At 37.2% G+C, this 27,249-nt stretch overlaps 1 protein-coding gene across 1 annotated transcript in view; it reads right to left on the bottom strand.

Moving 5' to 3' along the window:
* The window catches only part of XKR6 (XK related 6), a 356,255-nt gene extending 329,255 nt beyond the window's left edge, over nt 1-27,000 (bottom strand). Inside the window, exon 1 of the mRNA XM_074287543.1 lies at nt 25,691-27,000. Within this exon, the coding sequence (XP_074143644.1) occupies nt 25,691-26,466 (776 nt within the window). The 5' untranslated portion in view covers nt 26,467-27,000. The remainder of the gene's footprint in view (nt 1-25,690) is intronic.
* Between the last annotated feature and the right edge of the window lie 249 nt (nt 27,001-27,249).

Raw genomic sequence — 27,249 nt, 5'->3', positions numbered from 1 at the left:
ACTCATACTAAAAAGGTTGGGAATGACTATATCTTTAAAAGAAACTAATTTCTATGCAGTTACAGTCTAAGATATTTTTATCAATTTTACTCCACAAATAGTCCATTTGCTAGGAATGATCTTATCTGTCTATGAAATCAAAAGGCTAACAGTTATCAATTATCAGTCCTCAGTGGACAATAAATAAATACCTCAAATTATATCAACAACACATGGAGGGATTTAAGCTCTACTAAGGCTCTCCTTTTGTGCCAGATGGTAAGCTAATACTCTCCAACAATAACAGCTACATATTTAAAACAAGTGGAGAAATGTTTATTATACATGCCTTCCAAAGCAGCTGCTCAAAGGACTTACTCATGCAGCAATAAGGAAATCAAACTACATCCAACTAATGAAATACTTTTACTAGCTGATCACAATATACATTCATGAACACTAGTAGCTGCCAGCTGCTGCATAAATACTATTTTCTAACATCTTTTGATGGCTAGTACTTACCCAAATAGATTTTTTTAAAAAATGAATGCAAAATATTCTAATTATTAGAAGATTATTATAATTAGAAACTCTATTCTTTTCCTCTATTCAAGCAACAAAGTAGCTATGAAATGGCAGAGAACACTTTGGGCTCACCATTGTTTAATAAACCATGTTCAGGGGATATATTATTTTGTATATTTTAGCCCTGACCTTTAGTAACCCCCTTCCTATTCTCCTACCTAAAAATATTTGATTTATCTAAGTTAAAACACAGTTTTACTCATTTTTTAAAACCCAAACAGTTCAGATGTCACCTCCCAGAGTTTTATAGATCCATCTGCCTCTTCCCTCCCCCCAATCTTCAGAGATTATCTTATATTTCACTGTAAATAATATGCATTTGCAAGTTTATTTCCCTTAGCTCCCTCCCAGATAAATGTAAACTCCTTGAGGGAAATCCTGGCACCAGACAAAATGGAGCTGATTTGAAGCAAGGCTAAATAAATACTTGTTCATTGAGTTCTTCTAGGTGTAGGTAATTCTCTCTACTACATATCTGCAATTTATATTATCTATGAGATTCCTGAACACTGATGACATGACTTTCCTCGGTTTATGTAGCCTGACTGTGAGGCAAAAACTTGAAGCTAGATCATACTGATTCCAAGACTTCTTTATCCCTTCCTCCTTTTGCTCAAAGGAAGCTCTACGTAAATGTTAACTATTACTATTATTGTTTAAGTTTTGCAGCTCCTAACCTCACCACTCAAATAAAACTGTTTTCAGCAGTTACACAATGCTTTTTCAGCTGCCAAATTTCTTAATTCTTATTCCTGTTCGACCTCTACACATTATTTGACACCATTAATTACCTTTTTCTATTCTACATGTCTTCTCTGGGTTTTCATGATACTGCTCTCTGTTCACTTACCCTTATATACAGATCTGTTTATCTTTTGTTGTTTTTTTAATTTGTAGAGACAGACAATAAGATAAAACAGGAAACTAGGCAATTTTCACATTATAAATTCCAACATATGTACATGGAAATATGCAAACTACACCCCCCCAAATTTAAACTTCCCATATCTCTCTTTCACCCAGTAATACTATTATAAGGAATAATATAAAAAGAGATCAAAGACAGAAAGAAAGGCCAAATATGTACAAAAATAATAACAGCTTTTTTTGTGAGGAAAAACAAAGGAAACAAAATGAGCTACTATCAACAAACAATAACATAATGGAGTATCAATGAGAAGAAAGGAATGACAAAAGGAATACATTTAGAGAAAACAGTAGTATTTGTAAGAACTAACATAAAAGTTAGCAGAACCCAGAAAACAATTTTTTTTAAAAATTAAAAATTGTAATGGAAAATAATTAACCATGAAAGACTTGTTATAATTAATGTAATAATCAACCATGACAACAGAAAACTGATGAATACAGCATAACTTCCAACTCTTGGAACTGCAGGTCAGTATAGGATGAGACACACATTTCTTAAGACAGGAATAATACATGGGTTTCCTTTTTTTGCCTATACTTACTTGGTAAAAAAGAAAAGGTAGAAAATTCACAGAAGACAGCATAATAAAATACAGAAATGCTGTTTTGTTAATTGTTAAAAAAACTGTTGACAGTCTTCTGTTCTCAGTTTAAACAAATATACAAACATGTGTAATGTTTTATTTTATAGAAACAAAATAGTTTTCTTTTTTAAATAGAAGTTAACTACTGGGCCATTATTTTTATAGTGAAATATAACAAGTCTATTACTTTCTTTTGTTTTAGATCTGCTTATTTCATTTCCCTTTTTCCACTGAATGATCTTTGGAATAATAGAGTACAAAAGAAGTGGAGGGGATGAGGGGGGAAGGGGGGCAGAACAAGGAGTTGTACAGGGAGGTGAAGTAGAACCAAATTCATGTATTAAAGCACTTATACTATGTGACAAAACACTGTCAAGGGATAGGGATACAAATACAAGAAAATAGTAGTCCTTACTCTCATTCCATTCCAATGGGGCAAAGCTACTAGTGAGAAGTAGAGAAGCCCAAAGAATATGTTAAGTTGGGAGTTAAGTTTGTATAGGTGGTTTCCCTCATGAGATAGGGATTTAGGCAGAGACTGGGCAAGACAAGACTGCTGGTGAGGAGGAGTCAGTCTCAAGAATGAGTTGATCAGAGAGTGAAACAAACAAGTATGAAATTCTTCATTAAGTGTAGAAAAAACTCCTTTGCAGAGGTTGGAAATCTACAGATATGGATATGTGCACATATTTTCAGATGCACTAGTCATTTTTATTGATTTTCCCCTTTCTTCCTCTTTTTTGCCCTCTTAAAAAATTTGTTAGATGGTTCTCTGAGAGGAAACAGGGGGAGGAATAGTGGAAGAAACTCTGGTAATGTTACTGCACACACACATACATACATATGTATTGTGTGTAATTTATTTTTTTCTAATTTGAAAAGGGCACCTAGTCTAGATATATTTTACTAGGGATTTATAGGAGAATAAAAATAAGAATTAGGGATTCAGAATTCAAAAGTTGGAAGCAAAGTCAACAGTCATCCAGTTTGTTCGTACATGCAAAGAATTCCCACTATAACACGACCATCAAGTGTTCATCTACCTTCTCCTTGGAAGACTTCCAAGAATGGGAAGCATCAGCTCTCCAGGCAACCTATTTCACTTGCTATTTCAAGTTTTCTGTGACTTCAAGCTTCCACTGGCCTCTTTGCAAATTCCAACTCTTGCTCCTGGTTATAACATTGTGTACTAACCTTCTGGGTATAGAGTTCTTCACATACTTGAATAAAGCTATTATACCCTCTTTCCCAAAATAAATATGCCTAGTTCCTTCAATTTATCCTTCTATATTTATTTTTCTGGAACTCGGGTCTCTCTATTGCCAACAGAGCAATCCTCCTCATACTGCTTTCTCTCTCTGGCATCATCACTAACTCCTCTCCATAAATCCCCTAAGTTCTGAAAGGTAATTTCTTGCTTCAATTTGCCAGGGGACAAGTCTCCATAACATTTCTAAACTCTCTTCATCCCTTTTGCCTTCCTGGATGGGAATATAAACCGCTTGGAAGCAACTGCTTAGCTTGAATGTATTTGCAACCCTAGTGTAAGGAGCCTTTAAATGGGCTGCACCACAGCGCATCATTGAGACCCAGAAGTAATTTCTGTGGATATTAGGACTGCCCTTGGGCGGGATCCTGGCCATATTGAGATAGCTTCGTAATGGGTGACTCTCTCGCTGATTGGCTGTGTGTGTGACCTCACAGGCCCTATGTAAGCCCACTGCAGGCAGCAATCACCCTCTTTCACCTGGCGTTCTTCACCTTGGCTTCCTAGCCTTGGTGGCCAAGCCAAGATGGATAGCCAAAAGAGGTAAGGGTTTTGGTAGTGAACACGTGGGTCTTCTGACCAGGTGTTCACTCGGGAACCAACAAGTCAGGGCATCAGTTAAGGCATTATGTGAGTAGGTATAATAAAGGCTTTTAAGATTACACGTGGTTGTTCTTGAGTGCGCTACCGGTTATTTAAGCTATAGATTCAAGAGATTGTGGCCAGAGACCTTTGAAGGCCTCAGAGGAGGCGAGCCGGGTAGAGTTCACACTGCAAAGGACAGTGGTCAAAAGTACTCTGGTGGGTCTAGGACAGACTAGTAATTGTAACTGCCAGGAGAGCACGTTACAGATATTAGCATAGATCATGCAGACCCTGGATAGAGGCTTTTCATTGATGCCTTCCCAGCAAGTCTTTAAGGCCTTGGGAGATGTTCTGGGGGTTAAAACAAGGGATGGCATATATATCAAGATAGCTGAGTCAGAAGGAGCCTCACCAGACCTTGCCTATGACCATGGCAGCATGCCAGACAGGCAGGCAACAAGCATCTGAGCCCTTACTATGTGCCAGGCACTGTTTGCCAAGCAAAAAAGGAAGATAGTCCCTGCCCTCAATGAGATAAATGAGACAAAATTTGCAAATGGGGGAAGACACATAAAAGGAAGCTTAAGGGGGTGGGGGGAAGAGAACAACGAATTTGAGGGTAAGGAAGGGGTATCTGGAGCATAGCCTGCTGAGAAATGAAAAGATGACTGGCCTGGGTATCCTCCTTCAATGGAAGTTCTGGGAGAAACCATCCAAAAAGAGGGAAGAGCCCCAGGGGTAAAGATATTTCTGAAGTGCGAATTAAAGGTCTGAAGGAATTTGCCAGGATGAAGAAAGAGATAACTGGGGAATGATGTTTGGGGAATCCAAGTAGCTTCAGAAAAAAAAAAAAAAAGGTTACAGTGTTGGAATATCAGGTTGAGTGAGGCAAATGGTCAGCTCCAAAGCATTTCCGACATTTTGGCTTCCTGACCTGGTACACATTTTCCAGCAGTGAACTGCTGAACCAATTGATCTGTCTACTCAATCTAGTCCCCTAGATTCTGGTGCTTAGCAGACAGCAGAACAGGAGCTAGTAAAAGACATTTTGTCCTAGGATAGAAAATTAGTATTTTAGAGGCAGTTAGATGGTACTGTAGTTACAGCACAGAACTTGGAATCAGAAAGACCTGAATACAAGTGGGAACTCCAGTACTGTGTGTGACATTAGGCAAATCATTTAGTTTTGCTTCAAGTTTCCTCAACTGTAAAATGGGGGCCTGCCGGGGTTATAAGGAACAAATGAGATGGTATTTGCAAAATACTTACATAATGTTTGCTATATAAATGCTAGTTAGGATTATTGCTGCAGTTGTTATTTCTCTAAGGAAGGCGGTGTGGGTGGAGCCTCCTGGCCAAGGACAGCCAGATACTGGAAGAGTGGAGTGGAGGAAGAAGCAGGCCCCACCCCTCAGCGGAGAAGGAATCCGTTTAAGACTTAATACAGTCTAGGGTATTAGAAACACTAAATGTTTTATCTACCTAAGTGACAGTGTCTCAAGGCTTCACAATCCTGGTTATCCTTTTCTAAGTAGCTTTCTAATTTATACACATACAATACCACCAATGTGAATTGATAAGGGCTGAGTACCATGGCACTATACTATTCCTTATTCTATACTATAGAACATCTGTACTATACAATTCCTTGTTCCTATGCTTCTTTGAATGCAAGCCGATATTTGATTAGCTTTGCTGGCTTTTACATCACAATGCTGATTTTGACTGAATACACAATGAATTCACTAAACATTTGTTAAGCATTTACCATGTGTAGGGAACTATACCAAATACTATAATCACAAAGACAGTCCTAGGCCATCAAGGAGTTTTCATTGTAATGAGGAAGGCAATAAATACATGGGATGAAAAACTCAGAAGCACAGTTGGAAAAGGAATGAAGCAATGTGCACATGGATGACTATTCCTCAAAATGGAGATTCTGGATGTAATGTCCCAATCAAGAGAACAAAGCCAAAAGAGCAGAACTTTCATTGTGAAAAGACTGCAAGGGTGAAAGTGTTTTTCAATATGAAAAGACTAATGGGACATGGAAGAACAGAAAGTCAAGAGTAAAACTAGTGATTGTAAAGGAGTTCATTAAAATCCCCAGGTCTTTTTCCAAAATTGCTATCTAACCATACTTCCTCCAATAGCAGAGGAGAAGTTAACTTTTTTGCACCCATTTAAATTTCACTTATTCCTATTAAATTTTGTTGATTTAGATGCTTGTCAAAATCCTTTTGAATCCTGACAATCATCCAGAGTCTGGAAGCAATTTCTTCTAGCTTTGTGTCATTTGTAAATTTGATAAGCCTTAATCCAAGTCGTTGAAAAAAATGTTAAAAAAGCACAGGACCAAGCAAAGAACCCTAGAGTATTCCCTCAGAGGCCAGCCTCTGACATCCAGTTAGTTCTGAATACATTTGATTGTATTCTCCTCTGTTCCATTTGTCCAAAGATACATTCTCAAAATCAATAAGCAAACTATAGTTTGTAAACTATTCACTTCACTTTTTTGAAAATCAGAACATTCGCTCTTTAATCTTGCTGAACCTTTCTCGTTTTCCATGATCATTCAAGTATCATTGATCATGACAGGCAATATATCTTGCCAGTGATATTATTTTTGTGACTGCGGTTTGTTTTTTTAAGAATTGAAAGATATAATTTATTGGAACCAATAAAATGACTTGACTCAAATCATTTTTGTTCAGGCATTTCTGATGTAAATGGCTTCTTATCAGAGAAATCAGAAGCAAAGCAAGAAGTCAGCCTTCTCCTATTGTCAGTTATCATCATCCCAAAAACCACAGAGGTCTTGAGTCCCTTCTTTGATTCTTTTCCTCCTAATATAGCTAAAAGTAAGACTTTTTCCCCCTTATCTTTGGCATCTCTTCCCAAGTTCATAATCACTCTTTAACAATTCTAACACTATTTGTGTAGGACTTAGGTACATTCTTCTATTCATCCTGTTATCTGGTCTTGTTTCCACATCTTCTGTGTATTTCCTTTTAAAAATTTACATTTACAAAATTTAATTAGATGGTAAGCTCACTGTGCATCCACATTAAGCTCTTCAGACAAATACCATTTTTCTAGCTCATTGGAATTGCTCTCCTTTGTGTCTTCAAAATTTCATTCCTGAGCATCTCCCATCTCTTTTGGGCTGACTGTGCCTGAAGCATTTAACACCATAAAATAATGCCTATTTTTTTCTGTGAATTCTTTGAAATCGGTTTTCCAAAAATCTAGATGATATCAAGATTTACCTCTTTTTTTATTACAAATTCTAGAATGTAGTGGTAAATTTCAATTCCCTTACCCACTCTCCCAAAGAGTATTTGTTCTCATGTAACCAGTTCCTTCGTATGATAATGATTCAGAGCAGAATTTTCCTTTACAGGTTATTCTACCTTGCAAGATGAAGTTACCACAAAGGCAAAAAAAAAAAAAAAAAAAAAAAAAAGTTATTAACTGTTCTGATTTTTGTAGAGAAAGTTCCAGAAAATATTTTTAAAAGTAAAATCCTCCATCACTATTGCATCATTCTTCTATACCAGACAAACTCTTCACCTATTTCTTATTTTTGTCCACATGGTCTAAAAATTGTTCCAAAAGACAAAAATCACTTTTATTTCTCTTTACTGTAACTTTAACCCAAATACTGTCATATTTACCCAGTCTAGTTCATGGATTTCCTCATATAAATATACCTTTTTGAATACAATCCAATGTCATCATTCTGCCAAAGATTTATTCTACCAAATCTTAATATCTGAGATCAAACTTGCTTCCTTGCATTAAGACTTTCAGTTCCTTTTGTTGCTTAAACTTTCAGCATTGTGTACAGACATTTGAGATGATGTATTTCATTACTAGCTCTCCACTCAATCACCAATCTAATTCATATCCTCATCTATTAAAGGACTACTAAAATAGCCTTTTAACTGATTCTTCTTTATTCAAATCTCTCTCCATTTCAACCCATTTTTCATTCAGTTGCCAAAATAATTTTTCTTTTTTTAAAAAGAAATTTTAAATTAAAGCTTTTTATTTACAAAACATATGCATGGTAATTTTTCAACACTGACTCTTGCAAAACCTTGTATTACAAATTTTCCCCTCCTTTCCCCTACTCCCTTCTCCTACATGACAGATAATCTAATACATTAAATATGTTAAAATATATGTTGAATCCAATATATGTATACATATTTGTATAGTTATCTTTTAAAGTAATTTTTCTAAAGCCTGACAATGTCATTCTCTTCCTCACTTAGTTCCAATGACTCCCTATTAGTTATAGTATCAAATATAAAGCCTTCTGTTTACCACTTAAAGCTTTTCATAACCTGGGTACTTCCTACCTTTTTGATCTCATATTTTGCTCTATTCAGCCCAAAGGGCTATAAAATTGTGCATATTTTGATTCAGCAGAGTCATTTCTGGAACTGTATTCCAAAAAAATCTTAAAAGAGGGGAAAGGACCCACATGTGCAATATTTGTAGCAGTTCTTTTTATGGCAGCAAGGAATTGGAAATTAGGTGGATGCCCATCAAATGGGGAATGGATGAACAAATTATGGTGTATGAATGTGATGATATAATATTACAATTTTCTTTTTTCACCACTAAGAATGAACTTTAAGGTGTAACTGTAAGGTTATATGTATGATTCTTGGAGAAATAGTCCCTGGAGTGAAGTACTTTTAATATTTTAATGTTGATTGTACAGGTTTTTTCCTGTCTTCAAGGGTCCCCAATTTCAATGAGGTTAGTTTTTTTCCCCAAATCTTTAGTTGGCTCCTTTTATTTAGAGATACAGTGATTATAAATTTCACTTCTACAAAAGAATCATAAGATTTTTACAAGTGAAGTGGCATTTGGTTGATTTTCTTTAATGGCTACTAACCTATTCAAACCTTTATAATTCCTTCTAAAAAAGAGAAAAACTTTAATATTCTCTTGGCCTTTTCTCTGGTTATGGCATTGTTGTTTTCATTAAGTTCATCAATTTCTGATTCGGTTGCCAGGCGCTAGATTACAATTGAAGAAGGGAAAAGCATTCACCAAGAACAATGAAACTTTGCATTTTAAGTGGTATTCTTATGCACTTATATTCTAATTTGTATAAGTATTATTATTGGCATTGCCATCAAAACATCAGAATCAGACATTCTTTCCAGCCCAAGACAACAGAGTAGGTTGGAAAAAGTCTATTGGACCCTGTGACACGGGGAGGAACCTGACCCAGAGTCCACAAGGATGAAACACCAAGGATGAGACTAAGTGAAGGTGACAGAAGCAGCAGTGACTTTGGAAGCTTTCAAATAAAAAACAGTAAGGAAATCAGACAACTGGCCAGAAAGATTGCTGTACAGGACCAGATGCTATTTAGAAACTTAACTGCCTACATCCAAAGAGGAGCAATGATAAAAATTGGAGAATGGCTGAATAAGTTATGATATATGGATATAATAGAATTTTTTTTTATTCTAGAAGAAATGATAACTAGGCTGATTTCAGAAAACCCTAGAAAGACTTATGAACTAATGCTGAGTGAAGCCAGAAGAACCAAGAGAACACTGTACACAGTAACAATATTATGGGATGATCAACTGTGATGAACTTGGCTCTTTTGAACAATATGGTGATTCAAGGCAATTCCAATAGACTTGGGATGTAAAGTGCTACTGGCATTCAGAGACTATGGAGACTGAATATGAATTGAAGCATAAAATTTTCACTTTTTGTTTTCTTTCTCATGTTTTTTTTTTTTCTTTTGGTCTGATTTTTCTTGCATAACATGACAATATGGAAATATGTATTTACGTAGGTGTAATTACAATTGCATGGAAATACGTGTACTTAACCTATATCAGATTATCTTCTGTCTAGAAGCGGGGCCACAGGGAAGGGAGAAAAATTTGAAACACAAAAGTCCAACAACACAACTTTGAAAACTATCTTCACATGTTTTTGGAAAATAAACTACTATAGAAAAAAAAAAAACTTAAGGGCATTGAAAAGCACTTTCAGTCAAGAAGGAATGGGAGTCCTAAGGGGCAACTCTTTGGCAATCCCATTGCCTATATCCACTTCTGGGTGCACATCTCGAAGGTGAAGAGGGATACTTTTGGTCAGGAGTCATTGAAAGCCCTCAGAAGCAGTGGCACTTCTCTGAAAGGCAGTTTCACCTCCTGTCCCAAACAAGGAAAGACCTTAAAGAGAAGTACTGGTTGCAATCTCCAAGGGAAAAGGACCTGGGAAAGGACCAGAGTGGAAACTGAGAGAACAGTGAGCACACCTGTCAGATCATACCTCCTTGAAAGCACTAAAAACTTTCAAAAATTTAGAAATAGCTCTGAAAACAAGAGTGGGGAAAAAAGCCTGAGCCCTCATCCTACCTGTGGAATAGAGCCCAAAAGTAAGAAACATTCCAATTCAAGAAACAGGGTAAAGCAGGACTCTGGTAAGTAGTTGGAGGTCAGTAAATTTCAGCTCTCCAGAATTCCCACACAAATAGGACATATATATGCCTCAGGGCAAACTTAGACTGGTAAAAAATAAAAAAGATTTGGGGCAGAACAGGGGACCTCCAGGGATAACCAGGAAAATCTAAAGAAAGACCTCAGGCCGGAATTAACTAGTGTAAAATGCACACACCTCCAGGCTACCTCAGCACAAACACCAAGCAGGGACCCCCTGGGCTAGCTGAGTTTTGTCTGGAGCAGAAATTTCCAACTGCATAAGGAGTGAGTCTGGAAAAACTGAGAGAACCTCTGCTGATTATGAATGCCAGGCCTAACTGTGCTACTGTAGAGGCACACCCCTGGGAAAGAAGGAACCAGCACACCTGGTGAGTACACAGGCAAGTGGGGCACAGGGATGCTGCTGGCTGTGGTCACTTGCAGGAGGGGGGAGCTCTTGGTTTGGCATTCCAAGTGAGAGAAGAGCTGAAATTTAAAAAAAAAAAAAAAAAAAAAAAAAAAAAGAAGAAAGAAGAAAGAAGAAGGAAGAAGGAAGAAGGAAGAAGGAAGAAGGAAGAAGGAAGAAGAAGAAGAAGAAGAAGAAGAAGCAGCAGCAGCAAGAAAAAGAATCCAACCATCCAACCACAGACACTTAGAATGGGAACAGGGAAGATCAGGGTTCATCTTCAAAGAATGACACGTAAAGTAACAGAAAAAAAGCTTCTTCTATCCCAAAGAATACTATTATATGGCTCCTTACCCAGAGAGAATTTATAGAAGAACTCAATAAAAAATTTAAAAATCAAATGAGAGACATTGAGGAAAAACCAAAAAGAAAAAACATCCAAGAAAAATAAGATTATGCAAAGAGAAAGTTATCCAACTGGAAAAGGAGATAGAATTAAAAAAGGAAATAACTGAAATTTTGATTGAGCAAGAGACCAAGAAATAAAACAAAATATAAAGAATGAAAAAACAGAACAGAATGATTAAAATTATTTTAGGTTTAGCTTTGTCTAAGATTTGTGATTACTACTATTGCTTTTTATATAATAAATTATTATTTTGTTTGTGTCTCTCTCATTTCCTATCCCTCCTGCTTCTCTACTTTACTTCTACCCATTACCTTTCCCTTCTACTTACTTAACCTACTCTCCCCCTTTCCAAGGATCCCTTCTTTATCCTTTCTTCCTACTCTTTCCTCTTCCCCTCTTGTTTTCTATCTGAATTTAGAAGACTTTTATAGACTTCCATATATGTGAGTGTGTATGTACATACACAGATGCTGTTCCTTCTTTAACCCCTTCCTTACAGATCCCTGCTCCCTTATTCCATTCCCTCACCCTTGCATTTCTTTATAAATTCAGAAGACTTTTATTTCCTTTGAAATGTGCGTTATATTCAAATGATCTAATATGAGTAGGGTTCCCTCTAAAACTCCATCCCTTATCCTCTCCCTCCTCCATTATCCCCTTAGCCTCTTGGTTTTTTTCCTGAATTTATAAGACTTATTTTGAAAAATATTTTTTTAAGTTCTTCCAGAAATTCTGGTTGGCTTGTGTCCAATTCACATTTTCTTCAAGGTTTTGCTTGAAGCTGTTTTGATTTAACTGTCATCTGAGTTTGTATATTTTATCTTCCTTCTTATCATAGTAGCTTTTTATGGTAAGGTTTTTTGTTTGTTATTTGCTCTTGTTGGTTCATTTTTCTACCCTACCTTTTTTCCTATTAAAAAAAAAAAAAAAGAAACAGAATAGAAAAAGAAAAGAAAAACAAAACAGAACATTATCATGTGATAATAATCAAGAAGGATTCAAAATATCTAACAATTTCTAGTTCAAGAAATGATATATAATAGTAGAAGAAATTATATTCATGAGAGTCCATTTTTTTCTTTGCTTCCTTGCAGGCTATTCTTTTATTCTCTACTGCACCCTTTAACTGTTCTTTTTTCATAATTAAGTTTTAAATAATTTTTTCAAAAATAAAAATCAAATTAAGGGTGGTAAGAAAAAATAGGTAGAGAAATGAAAGCAAGAGAAGAAAATTATTGAGATAAAATTAACACCATGGTAAAAGCAAAACAAGAAATACTAAAGAAAATAAAGTTCATTGAAGAAACCATTCCTTAAAAATTAGAAATAAGCGAGTGAAAACTAATGACTTCATGAAACATCAAGAAACAACAAAACAATGTCAAAAGACTAAAAAAAATAGAAAAAATGTGAAATATTTCACTGGAAAAACAACTCACTAAAAAATAAAGGAGAGATAATTTAAGCATTATTGGACTACCTGAAAGTCATGATATCATCATATTACATAAGACATATTTCAAGACATTATCAAAGAATGTTGCCCTGAGAGCCTAGAATCAGAGATTAAAATAGAAATTGAAAGAACCCACCAATCTTCATCTGAAAATAGATCCTAAAATCAAAACTCTCAGGAGTTATTCATTGGAATAATGAAATCCCAAAGCTCAGATGAAAAAAAAAACAAAAACAAAAACCTTCAATCGGAAAGAAATTATTCATATACAATGAAACCACAGTCAAGATCATTTTAGCAGCTATCACATTAAAGGAACAGAGGGTTTGGAATATATTCTGGAAAACAAAAAAGCTGGGACTACAACCAAAATGAATCAACCCAGCAAAATTGAGTAAAATATTTCAAGGGAAAGATGGATATTTAATGAAATACAAGACTTCCAAGAATTCTTGATGAAAAGACCAAAGCTAAAAAGACAATTTTATTTTCAAATATAAAACTCATGGGAATAATAAAAAGGTAAACAGGAAAGATAAAGCAGAAGAAAATCAGTAAGGTTAAACTGTGTATTTTTCTGTATGGGAAGATTATACACGTATCTCTGAGAACTTTTTATCATCAAAAGAGCAGGTACACAGATTCTATATAGAAGAGGGTATGAGAGTGAGTCAATTATGTGCAAAAAAATTGATAGATTCTCTGAGAAAGAGGGATGTTCCAGGAGAAAGAAGGAAGACAGAGAATGGGGAAAATTTTATCACATAAGAGTCATGTCAAGAAGAACTTTTACAGAGGGAAGCAATGCTTGAAGCATACATCTACACTGGTTCAAAAAGGTACCCCATACATACCCACATCCAACCCCACATATAAAATCTATCTGGGGGTTGAGAAGGGAGAGGGGAGAAGAAAGGAGGTGATAAAGGTGAGGTAGAGAAAAAGTAGCAAGTGAATTTCTGGAAAACAGTAAAGAATTTGGAAGAGGAATAGGATTTAAAAAAGGAAAACAAATAAAACACCATGGAGAGAAATGCAGTTAGTAATCACAAATGTGAATAGGATGAACTCACCAGTAAAATGGAAATGGCACAATGGATTAGAAACCAAAAACTAACAATAAATTGTTTATAAGAGTGAAACACAAACACACACACACAGAGTTAAAATAAGAGAATGGAACAGAATCTATTATGCTTCAGTTGAAGTAAAATGGGCAGGAATAGCACTTATCAAACAAAGCAAGGACAAAAATAGACCTAATTAAAAAGAGATAAAAAGAGAAATTATATCTTGCTAAAAGGAGCCTCAGACAATGAAGCAATATCAATATTAAACATATTTGCATCAAATGGCATAGAATCCAAATTCTTCAAAGAAAAGTTAAATGAATTATGGGAGGAAATAAGACAGCAAAATTATAATAGTGGGAGACCTCAACTCTCCTTTCTCCCAACTGGATAAATAAAACCACAAAATAAGGAAGAAATCAAGGAAAATATTAGGATCTTAGAAAAGTTAAATATACTAGATCTCTGAAGAAAATTGAATGAGAATAAAAATATATCTTTTTCTTAGCTATACATTGCATCTTCACAAAACATGAGTGTATTAGGACATTAAAAACTTCACATCCCCATATAGAAAAACAGAAATATTAAATGTACCCTTTTTGTGAAAGCACAGAATAAAAGTTAATTGGAAACTAAAAGTCAAATATACCATAAAAATCAATCAGTTAGTTTTTAAAGCACTTAGCACAGTGCCTGGAACATAGCAGAAGCTTAGAAATGTATACATCCTTCCTTTCCCCCTAATATTGAGAGGATTGGATGAAATAAATTTGAGATTCCTTCAATATTAACTACTGATGATTATGTGAGGGCAATAGGTACCCAGATGATGAACATTGAGACAAAAACAAAACTAGCATAGCAAAATTAGAGAAGGAAAACAGTAAATTGAGGGTTAGATTTTTACAAGTTTCTCTGATAAAGGGCATTTTCTCTCATATATGTAGTTAACAGTCAAATGTTTAAAAATAAGAGCTATTCCCCCACTTGATAAATGGTAAAAGCACATAACAGTTTTTAGAAGACATTAAAGCTATCAATAATCCCATGAAAAATTGGTTTAAATCACTACTGATTTAAAATCAATAAATGTAAATTAAAACAATTCTGTGGTACCATCTTACAGGTATCAAGCTGGCAAAAGGAAAACAGACAAATGCTGACAGGTTGTAGAAAAACTGGGACACTAATCACTGTTATAACTCCATAACTGGAATTATGAATTAGTTCAACCATTCTAGAAAACAATTTGAAACTATATCCAAAGAAACAAAAAACTGCATATCCTTTGATTCAGTCATACCATTCTTAGGTCTGCATATCAGAGAAATCAAAGGAAAAGGACTTATATGTTCCAAAATAGTTATGGCTGCTCTTTTTGTAGTGGTAAAGAATAAATATCCAGCAATTAAGAGACAAATTGTAGATGTGATGTGATGGAATAATATTGTGCTACAGGAAATGACAACCAGGATAGCCTGGGAAGAAGTATATGAACTCATGAAAAGGGGAAGTAAGCAGAACCAGAATATTATACAGAGTAACAGCAAAGTGTAAAAATGATCAACTGTGAGAGACTTAGCTCCTCTAATGAAGACAATGGAACGAAGGCAATTCCAGACCCATGATGAAAAATGCTAGCAGCCTTAAGAGAGAGAAAACTGATGAATTTTGAAGGCAAATTAAAGAATACTTTTTTTTTTTACTTTTTAGTTTTGTATTGTTTGTATTTTCTTTTGCAACATGGCAAATAATGGAAATATTTTGTCATGAACTCATGAGTATAATCAAAATTAATTGCTTGCCTTCTCAAAGAAGGGGGAAGGACAAGAAGAAAGGAAAGAATTTGAAACTAAAAAATTTTAATGATTGTTTAAATTCTTTTACATGTAAGTAGGAAGTATTAACAAAAGGAAAAAATTTCTTTAACCCTATGAGAAAAAAATATGCTACCTTCTATCTTCTGATGTTGCTAACACTCTCCTGGAGGCCCTCACTATTACATGCCTTGACTCTTGCAATAAATATCAGGCTTATGGGTGAACCTGCTTCAAGTCTCTTTCCACTCCTCTAAACCAGGGTTTCTTAAAACCTTTTCCACTTGAGATCTCTTTTTTGTCCAAGAAATTTTTACTTGACATTGGATTTATAGGTATACAAATCAAACATTTACTGATAACAAATCATAATTTTACACCCTTTTAAGTTTAAGAAGCTGGATTCTAAACTACTAAAGTGATTTCCCCAAAGCACTGGTCTAACAATGTTACCCATTTAAATAAATTCCAGCAGCTCTCTATCACCTCCAGGATCAAATATAAAATATTCGATTTAGGGTAAAAAGACCTTCATAAAAACAACCCCCCACCCAACTCATTCCCATCCTTCCCCACTTTCATGTCTGGAATGCTTTCCTTTCCTCCTCTCTAGCTCCAAGCTTCCTTGGCTTGCTTCAAATCCTATCTAAAATCCCACCTGTGGATTATTTCCTATTTTTCCTGCACATAATTTGTACATATGTGTTTGCTAGAATCTAAGTTCCACAAGGGCTTAATAAGGAGTTAATTCAAATGAACCTCTTAAGGTAATAGTGAGGGACAACATTTTAGGCCTGAAGGACCTAGCCCTCATCTTTTGCCTTAATTAGAATCCTTTGAACTTAGTACAAAAGCTTAGCACAGGGTAGGTGATTAATACTAATGAATAATCATTTACTCCCAGGTTCTGACCTCTGACACAAATAAAATTTAATACTATTATATCTTAATCTTAAGAAAATGTCTATCTTTTTTCTAGCAGAAAAGTAATACATCTAGGTTTATAGAGGCTAAATTTAAAAGAAGGTTGTTAAAATCTTTTTCTTACAATAACTCTTGTGTCTCCAGGTTTCTATGAGACTGTAAACTCATTTAGAGTACTATTCTTTATCTTTATAGGTGCCTTCGTGCCTAGCACAAGTCATTGTATATAAAAGGTACGTACATAATAAATATTCATTGAACATGCCAGCAAAAGCTTAGACAAAGTATACAGAAGTTTGTTATTGGTTTATTCTAAATCTCTTGTCTCCAAATGTCCATCATCTGGGTACCTACTACCCCCCTCATAATTTATTATTATTAGTTAATATTGAAAGAAATCAAATTGATTTCATCCAATCCCTTCAATATTAGGGGGAAGAAAGGGACATAAGCATTTCTAAGCTTCTACTATGTTCCAGGCATTGTGGTAAGGACTTTAAAAATATTATCTCAATATACCACTACACACCTTTCAGATTGGATAAGATGACAGGAACAAATAATGATGAATATTGGAGGGGATGTGGGAAAACTGGGACACTAATACATTGTTGGTGGAGTTGTGAAAGAATCCAACCATTCTGGAGAGCAATTTGGAACTATGCCCCAAAAGTTATCAAATTGTGTATACCCTTTGATCCAGCATTGCTGCTATTGGGCTTATATCCCTAAGAAATACTGAGGAGGAGAAAGGGACCTGTATGTGCCAAAATGTTTGTGGCAGCTCTTTTCTTCGTAGTGGTTAGAAACTGGAAGATGAATGGATGCCCATCAATTGGAGAATGGTTGGGTAAATTATGGTATATGAAGGTTATGGAATATGATTGCTCTGTAAGAAATGACCAGCAGGAGGAATACAGAGAGGCTTGGAGAGACTTACATCAACTGATGCTGAGTGAAATGAATAGAACCAATAGATCACTGTACACTTCAATGTTGTATGAAGATGTATTCTGATGGAAGTGGATATCTTCAACATAAAGATCCAACTCACTTCCAGTTGATCAATGATGGACAGAAACAACTACACCCAGAGAAGGAACACTGGGAAGTGAATGTAAATTGTTAGCACTACTGTCTATCTACCTAGGTTAATTACACCTTCGGAATCTAATACTTAATGTGCAACAAGAAAATGGTATTTACACACATATATTGTATCTAGGTTATATTGTAACACATGTAAAATGTATGGGATTGCCTGTCATCTAGGAGAGGGAGTAGAGGGAGGGAGGGGACAATTTGGAAAAATGAATACAAGGGATAATGTTATAAAAAAAAAATTACTCATGCATATATACTGTCAAAAAATTTATAATTATAAAATAAAATTTAAAAAATATATTATCTCAATAGAGCTTAATATCATCAATATCTCATATGTACTATATATCAAGGAGCTTACATAGTATAGTAGAAAGAGTATCAGACCTGCAGTAAGAAGAGATCCAAATTCAAATTCTGACTCTGACTTCTAGGAGAAAAATTGCCTAACCTCTCCTAGTTTCAGTTTCCTTATCTGTAAGATGCAAGTATTTTAAACTTCTATTGTACAAAGCTATCTACGATGCTCAAATGAGATGATATATGTAAAGTGACATGTTAGTTTCCTCAAATTCATTCCTTAGTAATATAGCCAGGACTTGGACCCCACTGCTAATCCACACTAAAAAATTTTTCCTTAAACTATCTTCTTATTGTTAAAAGCCTATTTAGGGTTTAACATCCACCTAAATCTGCTTCATAATCCAAAATTACTTTTGACTTTTCTTCTCCATTTCCCTATCTTTTACCAAGACAACTAAATTTAGTCTGGTAAAGTTAATAGAAAGAAAATATGATTAAAGTCATTCACACCCAAGGAGTAATGACCAATAAGCTAAATTCCTTGATGAATACTTGCACACTACCAAAAACTTATCAATTCAAATGAACCTCTAAGTAAAGTAATAGGGAAGAAATTTTAGACCTGAAGGACCTTGTCTTAAACACAGTAAGGTACCCCTTTTCCCCCAGGGCAAATTCCCAGTTCCTTTCTCAAAAACTAAGCCAAATTCATCCATTGCTTCAACTACCATGTATAAAAATGCTGTCGAGTAGCAAGAGGGATATAAAAAAAATTAAAGCATAATCCCTACCCGAAGGAATATATAATTTAGCACACAGAATGGAAGGCTAGGAGAAATAAGACAAACGTGTGTCCATATATATGCACACACATATATATGTAATGTATACATTTTTCTGTAGTCAATAACTAAAGCTTAGTAGAAGTGTTTAAGAGAGGAGGGAGTGAGGAAGGGAGGGAAGGAGGGAAAATTAGCTGAGATATGATGGAATTTCACTTCTCAGTCCCTTCTAGCAATCCTCCTATATTCTCTACCTTCTTTAGTAGTGGAACTCTTTCAGAAAGCCATTATAATTGATGTCTCCACTCTCTCCTCTTACTGTCACTTAAACTTTGGCTACAGACTTCATAACTGAATTGAAAACTGCTCTCTTCAAAGTTATCAATGTGCTCTCCGGGCTCTCCTGTTTGACTCTTGCTAAAGCTTCAGTCAGTCACACTTGCCATTTACAGATGTCCCCCAAGGTTATATCCTAGGCCCTCTTTACCATCCTCCCAATTATCTAAACTCCCAAACAGTGGCAGCACCATCATTCCTCACTTGAACTCATCCTCCAAATCCAATGTTACCACATACTGATGACTTCACAATATCTAGGTTTTTCCTACTTTCTATTTCCTACTCCAGCACATTCTCTACTAAGCTGCCAAGTGTATCTTCCTCAGGTACAAGTATAAACAACTCTGCCTCTCCCACAATCAATAAACTACAAGGGCTTTCTATTTACATCTACTTGGTTTTAAAGCACTTCACAATCTTTCTAAGATTAAGTACCCAAGATTGCTCACAATACTATAATGTAATGTATCTAGCCAAATAATGAGTGGGACACTACAATTTTACTTTCTATAGGAAGTATTGCTTTCTATACTTTCTTCATTGTAATTCTATATTCTAGACTCCAAAAATCACATTAGTTTTTTTGGCAGTCACACCACACTGCTTACTGATAATGACCTTGTAGTTTACAAGAAACCCCTAAGTCTTTTTATGAACTATCCCCTATCTTGATAGTGAAGATTCTCGGCAATCAGGTTTTCATTTCCTCTTCAGCCATCTCTCATATTAAAATTCTCTTTCAGTAACTTACCTACATCAGAGACAACATAGGTCACTAATGGTATCCTATTCTTAGTCTGCCCTCTCACATCTATGTTTTTATTCACATTATTACCTATATGTAGATTCCTTATCTTTATCCTTCATTTCTTTGAGCATCAACTTACGTGACACTTCCTTCATGAAGCCTTCCCAGGTCCCCTAAACTAAAAGTAATTTCATCTTTTTCAAATATCTTAAACCACTTTTGAGACATCTCTCAAATATCAGTCTACTTTATTTCATAATTATTTATGCTCATCTATCCAGCCCCATTCAATTGCAGGCTTCAAGTGCAGCATTTAAAAACAATGCCTGGCCCATACAATCAGCACTTAAAATTTGCCAAAATGCTATCCAGAGACATGTCACCTTCTTATAACAGAAATGTGGTAAAGATATTATATGTCTGAAGTACTTGAAAAGTGCTACTACCTAAATGTTATTAACTGTAATCATTAAATCCAATGGCCTTTTAAATGTCATCCTTCTTGAATTCTTCAGCATCTAATACCAGTGACCACCCTCTTGACAGTCCCTCCTCGGTGAATTTTCTTGACACAAAAATCTCAAAAGTTCTCTCCTCCAACCCTATGCTTCCTATCTTTGATGACATTCGTCTCTTATTCCTGGTCTTTAAATAATGAGCTGATACCTAATAGAATTATAGTCTTTTTTTCTTCTTTGTCTACATTCTCCTTCTTGGTGATATCACCTATTCCATCCCTTAACTATTCTATCTATTCAGATACCTCCCAAATTTTTCTATATCATTTCTATAGCTAAATCATTTCTAAATTCTTCCAGAATTCTAATTCCCCATTACTAACTATAAAATACAAGTTTCCTGAAGAAAGTGACTATAACATTTGAATCTTTATAACATGTACTTAGCAAATAGCAAGCACTTTTAAAATATTTGCAGACATTTGCAAATAAGTCATTAAACTCTTCTTATCCTTTAACACAAAATTCCCACTGCTATGCATATAGCATATATGTGTACACACACACACACACACACACACACACACACACACACACACACATTAAAAGTCTTGATGCAGATTGAAATCTATTAAAGCTTAAAACTACACTAAGACTTTTGGAACACCATATATAATGAATTGAAGCAGAGTGAAAAAACAAAACCAAAAGATTATCTATATAATTACTACAATAATTTAAAAGAAGAAATGGGAATAGGGACTGGGAAATAGTTAACTCCTAACACAGGTTTTCACAGTAGAGTCTTCTAGAAGACAGAGAAGTGAAGCAACTTAAAACTTACTCATTCTCAGGACTTGAATTCAGGTACCAAGTAATACACCAAGTAAAAATGGGCTTTGACATAAATGAATGCTAAATGACAATCCAATTCATAATTACAAAGACAAACTTCAGAGTAGAAGAGATGATACATAAGCAACACACTTCCCTTCTCCAAGCAGAGGTGGGGAGCAGTAGACATAGGATGGGGTCATTTTGACCAACAGTTTTGCTTAACTTTTCCTTTGTTATAAAGGAAAGTTCAATAGGCACAGGGGGTAGCAGAATATAGAGAAAAGACTGGGCTTTTTTTATTTTAATCAATAACTTTAAAATAATTTTTTCAAAACTATAAAGGCAAAACTTTACCCTTACTCCTATTACAATTCATTGTTAAGTTTTGTCCATAGCTCCAATCTATCACTATCCTCCTAGATCCTGACAGTCAACCAATATGTTAAGAATCATTCCAGTTTCATATCTTCCACAAATCTGAAAACATATCTTGATATGACAAGTACTAAAGACAGCTAGCACTTAGTGGCATAATATACATATAATATACATAAAAGACAAAGTATAATATACAAAAAAGAAAAAGATCCTTTAAATACTCTTTGAAGCTGACTGCTTTGACCAGTAACATATCTACCAATATATTATTATATTGTCCAAACCATACTTCATCTTGTGCAAAAAGCTAACATGAGGGACTCAGAAGAATGTCTTAAAAAAACCCACATTTGCCCTTATGTTTTCTATATCACTTTCTACTCTGATAACCTCCTTTACCTGCTGTTTTTCACAGGAAACATAGATCCCAGGCCTATACCATTGCTATTTCTATTGCAGTATGGTGCAACTCCCAGATTATGTAAAATCTTTGAAACTAGTATTGTCTCTTACAACACAGTCAAGAGCCTGACACAACAGTGGAATAACTATTCCCTTTCCAAGAAACACATACTTCAAGATATTCCATACTGGACTATTATCTCACAATGTCTGCTTTCTATTTTCTTTGATCTTTTTTCTAAAATGGAAATTTTCAGGTTAGTTTATCAATCTTCTAGAAATGATCAATGCTATATTATTACTATATATATATATATATAGTTTTCTAATGGAAAAAAACACATTACTTTTAAAAGATCTCTCTTCCTCCTTTAAATTCTTTTAGATTGAATCATTTTAGTATTTAAAGAAAAAACAACAAAAGTTTCTTTTGAGTTCCCATTCAAATAAAGGGCACTACAATTCAGATCAATTTAAGAAAGAGGAAAGTTTATTATTGCTAAATAAAAACACAAACTACATTAAAATACATCATGATTATGCCAAACTAAACAAAATATTCCCGAATGCCAAACTCACTAAGAAAAGTTATCCTACTTTCCAATAACAAAAACATTTTCTGATGCATGTTTACCTCTCAAATGTCAATAAGTGGTACCCCTAGGGATATTCTCAAGAAAACTAGATATTCCTCACTTAAGATTATATGTAGAATGTGTAAGTAATTAGAAGGAAAATAACATACTGTAAACAGAAGAGCCTACCATGTGCCAGAAATCGTACTAAGAGCTGGGAATACAATTAATAAAAAATAAAGATATTCTCTCCTTTCAAGAAGCTTTCAATCCATTGGAGAGGGGAGAGATATAAAAAGATTAGGAAAAGGAGTAGAGACAGGAAAAAATATGGGGGAGGGGGAGATAGGAAGTACTTAGTCTGGGGGCATTTCATTCCGTTGAATTGGAACCAGGAAAGGAAAGTAAGCTCAAAAGTGTGGTTTCAACTCTTCATAAAGTGAAGCATTGGGAGGAAGTTTGGTCTTCCGTCTCAAACACAGAGAAGAGAGTCTGAAGAAGAGCTTGCCAATCAAAACTTGAGTAGGCAAGGGAGTTAAGAAATTTAGAGGCCAGGAGTTTAACTTGGGTGGGGTATCTAGTGCCACAGAGCCTTATTTTACTCTCTGCAAAAATTAACATTAAATTACTCTGCAAACTACTCCTTTTCCTCTCCTATTTGGTTCCTACAAAAAGTGGCCCATAACTTTTAATTTCTATGTAAACTCTGAAAGACATAAACAATTATTTATTGATGGATTGTTTCTGACTTAATGGAAGAGACATTTGGTATGAAATTTAAGGTCGATGGGATTGTAATTATTTCTAGTACAAACCAAAATTAATCTGTAATGGGTCTACGAAGCCACAATAAATAGCATCAACAAAATTTGGGAATTTCACTTGCTTCCAAGAAAGAAGCATTTCATAAGGGTGTTAGATTATTTCACACACAGGAGCCAAATACAAAGATCTTATAGGGATTTTAATAGATTTAAATCTGTAACCTTCCAATTACATTGTTATCTTACCTCTTAATGCTACAGGAAAAAACTGTAAGTGTAATTCGAAGATTTAAACTTTTACAGTATAAGACTAGATTTAAAAATAAGAAAAGTTAAGTAGTAAATATTCCTCTGGTATAAAGTCCGAGTTTGCTGAAATGTTCTACTTTGAAAAAAAAAAATTAAAGCCATGAACCCCTTAAAATGGTCTCTGTCTCTCTTATCTCCCTCTCCCTCCTCTCAAAAAATAACCCTCCCCATGTTTTAACACCTATAAAAATAGATTTCAATAGATTCATGCTTTGCACAGACTATCAAAAAACTGCCTTTCTTTTAATACTGCCTATTTCACACAATCCCAAATGCTATACAGCAAAACTAGATCTACAGGGGTATTATTGTTTTATACTGTCTCTACAAGTTCTTAAAAGGCAATATGACTTTTGTCATGTTCAAAATGTTTACTAATAGTTATTAATAATCAGCCAATTATCGATTCTACCTACTATAAAGGGATCAAATATGTTAGCCTAATCAAACATTATTATTCACTCACTCATATTTGAGAAGGCTTTGCTTCTCTGTTTAATTGTCAAAAATTTACTGTTAGTATAATATGAACTATCAATTTTAAGAATTTAGAAATTTAAGTATTTAGAAATCAGCATCTTCTCATTACTTTTTCTTTCTTATTACATTTCTTTCTATTTCCTAAGAGCAGTAGGAGAAAAGCTTTCCTCATGGTAACTGTTTTCTCCTAAGCTCAAAAGTTTACCTTTTTTGCATTAATAAAAATTGTGTTTCTTAATATTTATTTTCAAAAATAAATTCATACTAGAGGACAGAATCAAAATACCAACTTCAAATTACTTGTTCTATATCTCTTCTCTACTCACAACCTTCACCAGCAAAAAATGACCAGGCTGCTTTTAAAGAGGATGGGGGTGGGGGGGTGGGAACTGTTGCTAGTTCAATTTCAACATACCAAATAAAAACCAGAAAAATGAAGAATTTGAATCGGTGCCCCCTTTAATCTCCCCACAAAGACTTAGACCATAAGCTGCAATTATTTTATTTAAGTTCCATACAACCTTCCAACTTTCAATTCACAATATATGACATCTGAATGAAGAACAAGATGAACAATCCAACTAACCTGGAATTTTATTTCTGTTCATGCAACTAGGCAAGGATTCCTCTGACACTGCTTGTGTGAGATGCCCTAAACCAGCAGCTACTGGAGGTGCTGCAAATCTTCTGCATTAAGGAGTCAGGGCAGCCTTGGTAATTTACATCTCCTCACAGAAGCAATGTATGTGGAGAGCTCTTCTCCGGGTTAGTTATTTTCCAAACACCTTTACCCTCACCCTACAGCTCCCAGACAGACACTCGGTTTCGGTTGGTTTTGTCAGGGGAACACAGCAGATTTACTAAAGGCTTAATCTAATTGTCAGCGTGTTAAGGCTCTGATGTAACCGAGCAAAAAGGAGCATCTCCAAGTGGCTTTTACCGATTCAACTGACACTGGAAATGTTCAGAGAAGGGAGAAAGAATATCGGTAAGTTCCTGTGTACATTTGTACATTCGCCATCCTTCTCAAGTACCTGACCTGCCAACGAAAAATAAAGGCGAGGAAGAAGCCCAAATTCGTCCCCTGAATAAGTATTGAACATTTAACATTCACGAGATACTGCACAGTTCCACCTGCCACTGAAAAACTACTAAAGGGTTGGACGCATCTGTTAGAAAAGAACAGGGAAGAAAAAAGGGAAGGGTTAAAAACCTCAGAAGGGGACAGTCAAGGATGTCTCGGACAACCCCACGTAGGCCATCGCAGAGCAGACAGGAAAAAGACAGGAGGTCTCCTTAGGACGCAGACCCAGGTGCAGCCAAGGAAAGCAAGTCGAGGTATGGAGGCAAAAACACAGAAAGGCGCAGTGGGCAGGTGATGGAGATCCACACGGGGAGATTTGGGGAAGGGAGAAGGGGAAGGCAAGGTCTTACATCTGGGTACGACCTACAGAGAAAACAAGACGGAGAGGAGAGGTGGGGGCCTCCCCCGGGACAGAAAGGTGTGGCCAAGAATCCCGAAAAAGAAGGGCTTCAGACCCTCTGGGAGAAACGCCAGTATCCCACTTTCAAGGGCCTGGAGCGTCTGGGGAGCGAAGGAAAGCGCCTAGGAGGAGAGCGCTACCTGGAGGGCCGCATCCACCCGACACCCCGGCGCGCTCCGACCGAGGCACCCGCCAGCCAGCCAGCCGCCCCCCCCCCCCCCCCAGCGGACCTCTCTTACCTCCACACCTGCCCCATCTGCAGCAGGTGGATGACCGACTGCCAGATCCACACCGAGAGGCGGCACAGGCGCTGGGCCCCCGGCGTGGCCGAGCCTCCCCCCACGCCGGGGCCGCCGCCCCCGCGGGCCGCCCCGTGGCCGTAGCCGGCCCCCATCATGGGGGGGCCCCGACTGCTGAGCCCCTCCACGGCGCCCAGCCCTCCGCCCGTGTAGTCTTGCACGAACCAGCGGAAGCTCAGGCTCTGCACCAGCAGCGACGGCACCAGCACGAAAAAGAGCGTCAGCCCGAACCAGCCGTAGTCCCCCTTGCCGTAGTAGTCGAGGGCCAGCCACAGGTCGGTGCCCACATCCCCGAAGAACACCAGCAGCGCCAGCACGATCCACAGGCAGTCGAGCCACGGCCGCTCCACCTGCGGCGGCGGCAGGGGCTGGGGGCGCGCGGCGCCGGCGGGGGGCGTCGGTTGGGGGCGCGCGGCGTCCGCCGGCGGCTGGAGCGGCTGGTCCCCCCCGTCGGCGGCGGCGGCGCTGCGGCGCGGCTTCTTGCCCAGGAGGGAGCGCAGGCAGGCGGAGCGGCAGCCCCAGTAGCACGAGGAGGTGTTGCAGCAGTGGCAGATGTGGAGGGAGCTGCTCTCGCCGGGGTCGCTGCCGTCTCCGCCGCCGCAGCCGCCTCCCCCGGGCTCCCCGTCCTCCTCGCCGCCGCTGCCCACCGCCTCGTCCAGGTTGTGCAGTTGGGCGAAGCCCACCCCCACGCCGCCGCCATCGGATTTCGCCGCCATCTTGACTCTCTTCCCAGCTCCGGAGGTTGGGGGGGAGGGATGGGGAGGGAAGGGGGAAAAGAAGGCAGGGAACGGGGAGGGGGGGAAACGAATGGAGAGGAAGGGGGGCGGGGAGGAAGCGGGGGAGCGAACGAACGAGGGGGGAGTGGGCCGGGGAACCCCCTCCGCTTCCGGGTGGTGCGCGTCACTTCCGGGCGAGCCCCCCAATCGTACTGCGCCCGCCGCTCCCCAGCCCGGCCCGCCCAGCCAAGATGGCCGTCCTCCTGTTCCTCAGCTGCTGGGCGGGGGGCCGGGGGTTTCTCGCCGCCAGGGCTCCTCTCTTCTTCTTCCGTTGACCCCGAAACCCATCAGGTTGACCCCTTGGCGTTTCAGAAACCCGCTGGGTAAGGTTGGGAGGTCCGAGATGATCCCTGGAGAGGACAGTGCCAGAGGCTTTGGAGGACCCCTTCTTCAGTGTCGCTGCTCTGTGCGTTTCTCTAGGAGAAACGCCCCCTAACCCCCTGCCCGCCGCTGGCGGAGGGGCGGGACCTAGGAGGGAAGGGGCGGGGTAAGTGTTGAGCAGGTGGTGCTATGTCACTTCCAGGAGATAGGATGACCTCATTCTGTACTTTAAAGCCTCTAGAATTAAAATGGTTGTTTTTCCACTATTCTATGTCACATATACACATACACAAACATACATATATGCACACACACTGTCACCAAATTGAATCTCCCTCTCATTCCCATTTTAATTTAATTATGCTTTAGAAGAAATAGCATTTAGTTGAGACTCTCACAAAC

This window comes from Sminthopsis crassicaudata, chromosome 2, assembly GCF_048593235.1.
Source record: "Sminthopsis crassicaudata isolate SCR6 chromosome 2, ASM4859323v1, whole genome shotgun sequence".
Classification (NCBI taxonomy): domain Eukaryota; kingdom Metazoa; phylum Chordata; class Mammalia; order Dasyuromorphia; family Dasyuridae; genus Sminthopsis; species Sminthopsis crassicaudata.
The sequence above is the reverse complement of the archived record's forward strand: the minus strand, read 5'-3'. Positions and strand labels throughout refer to the sequence as shown.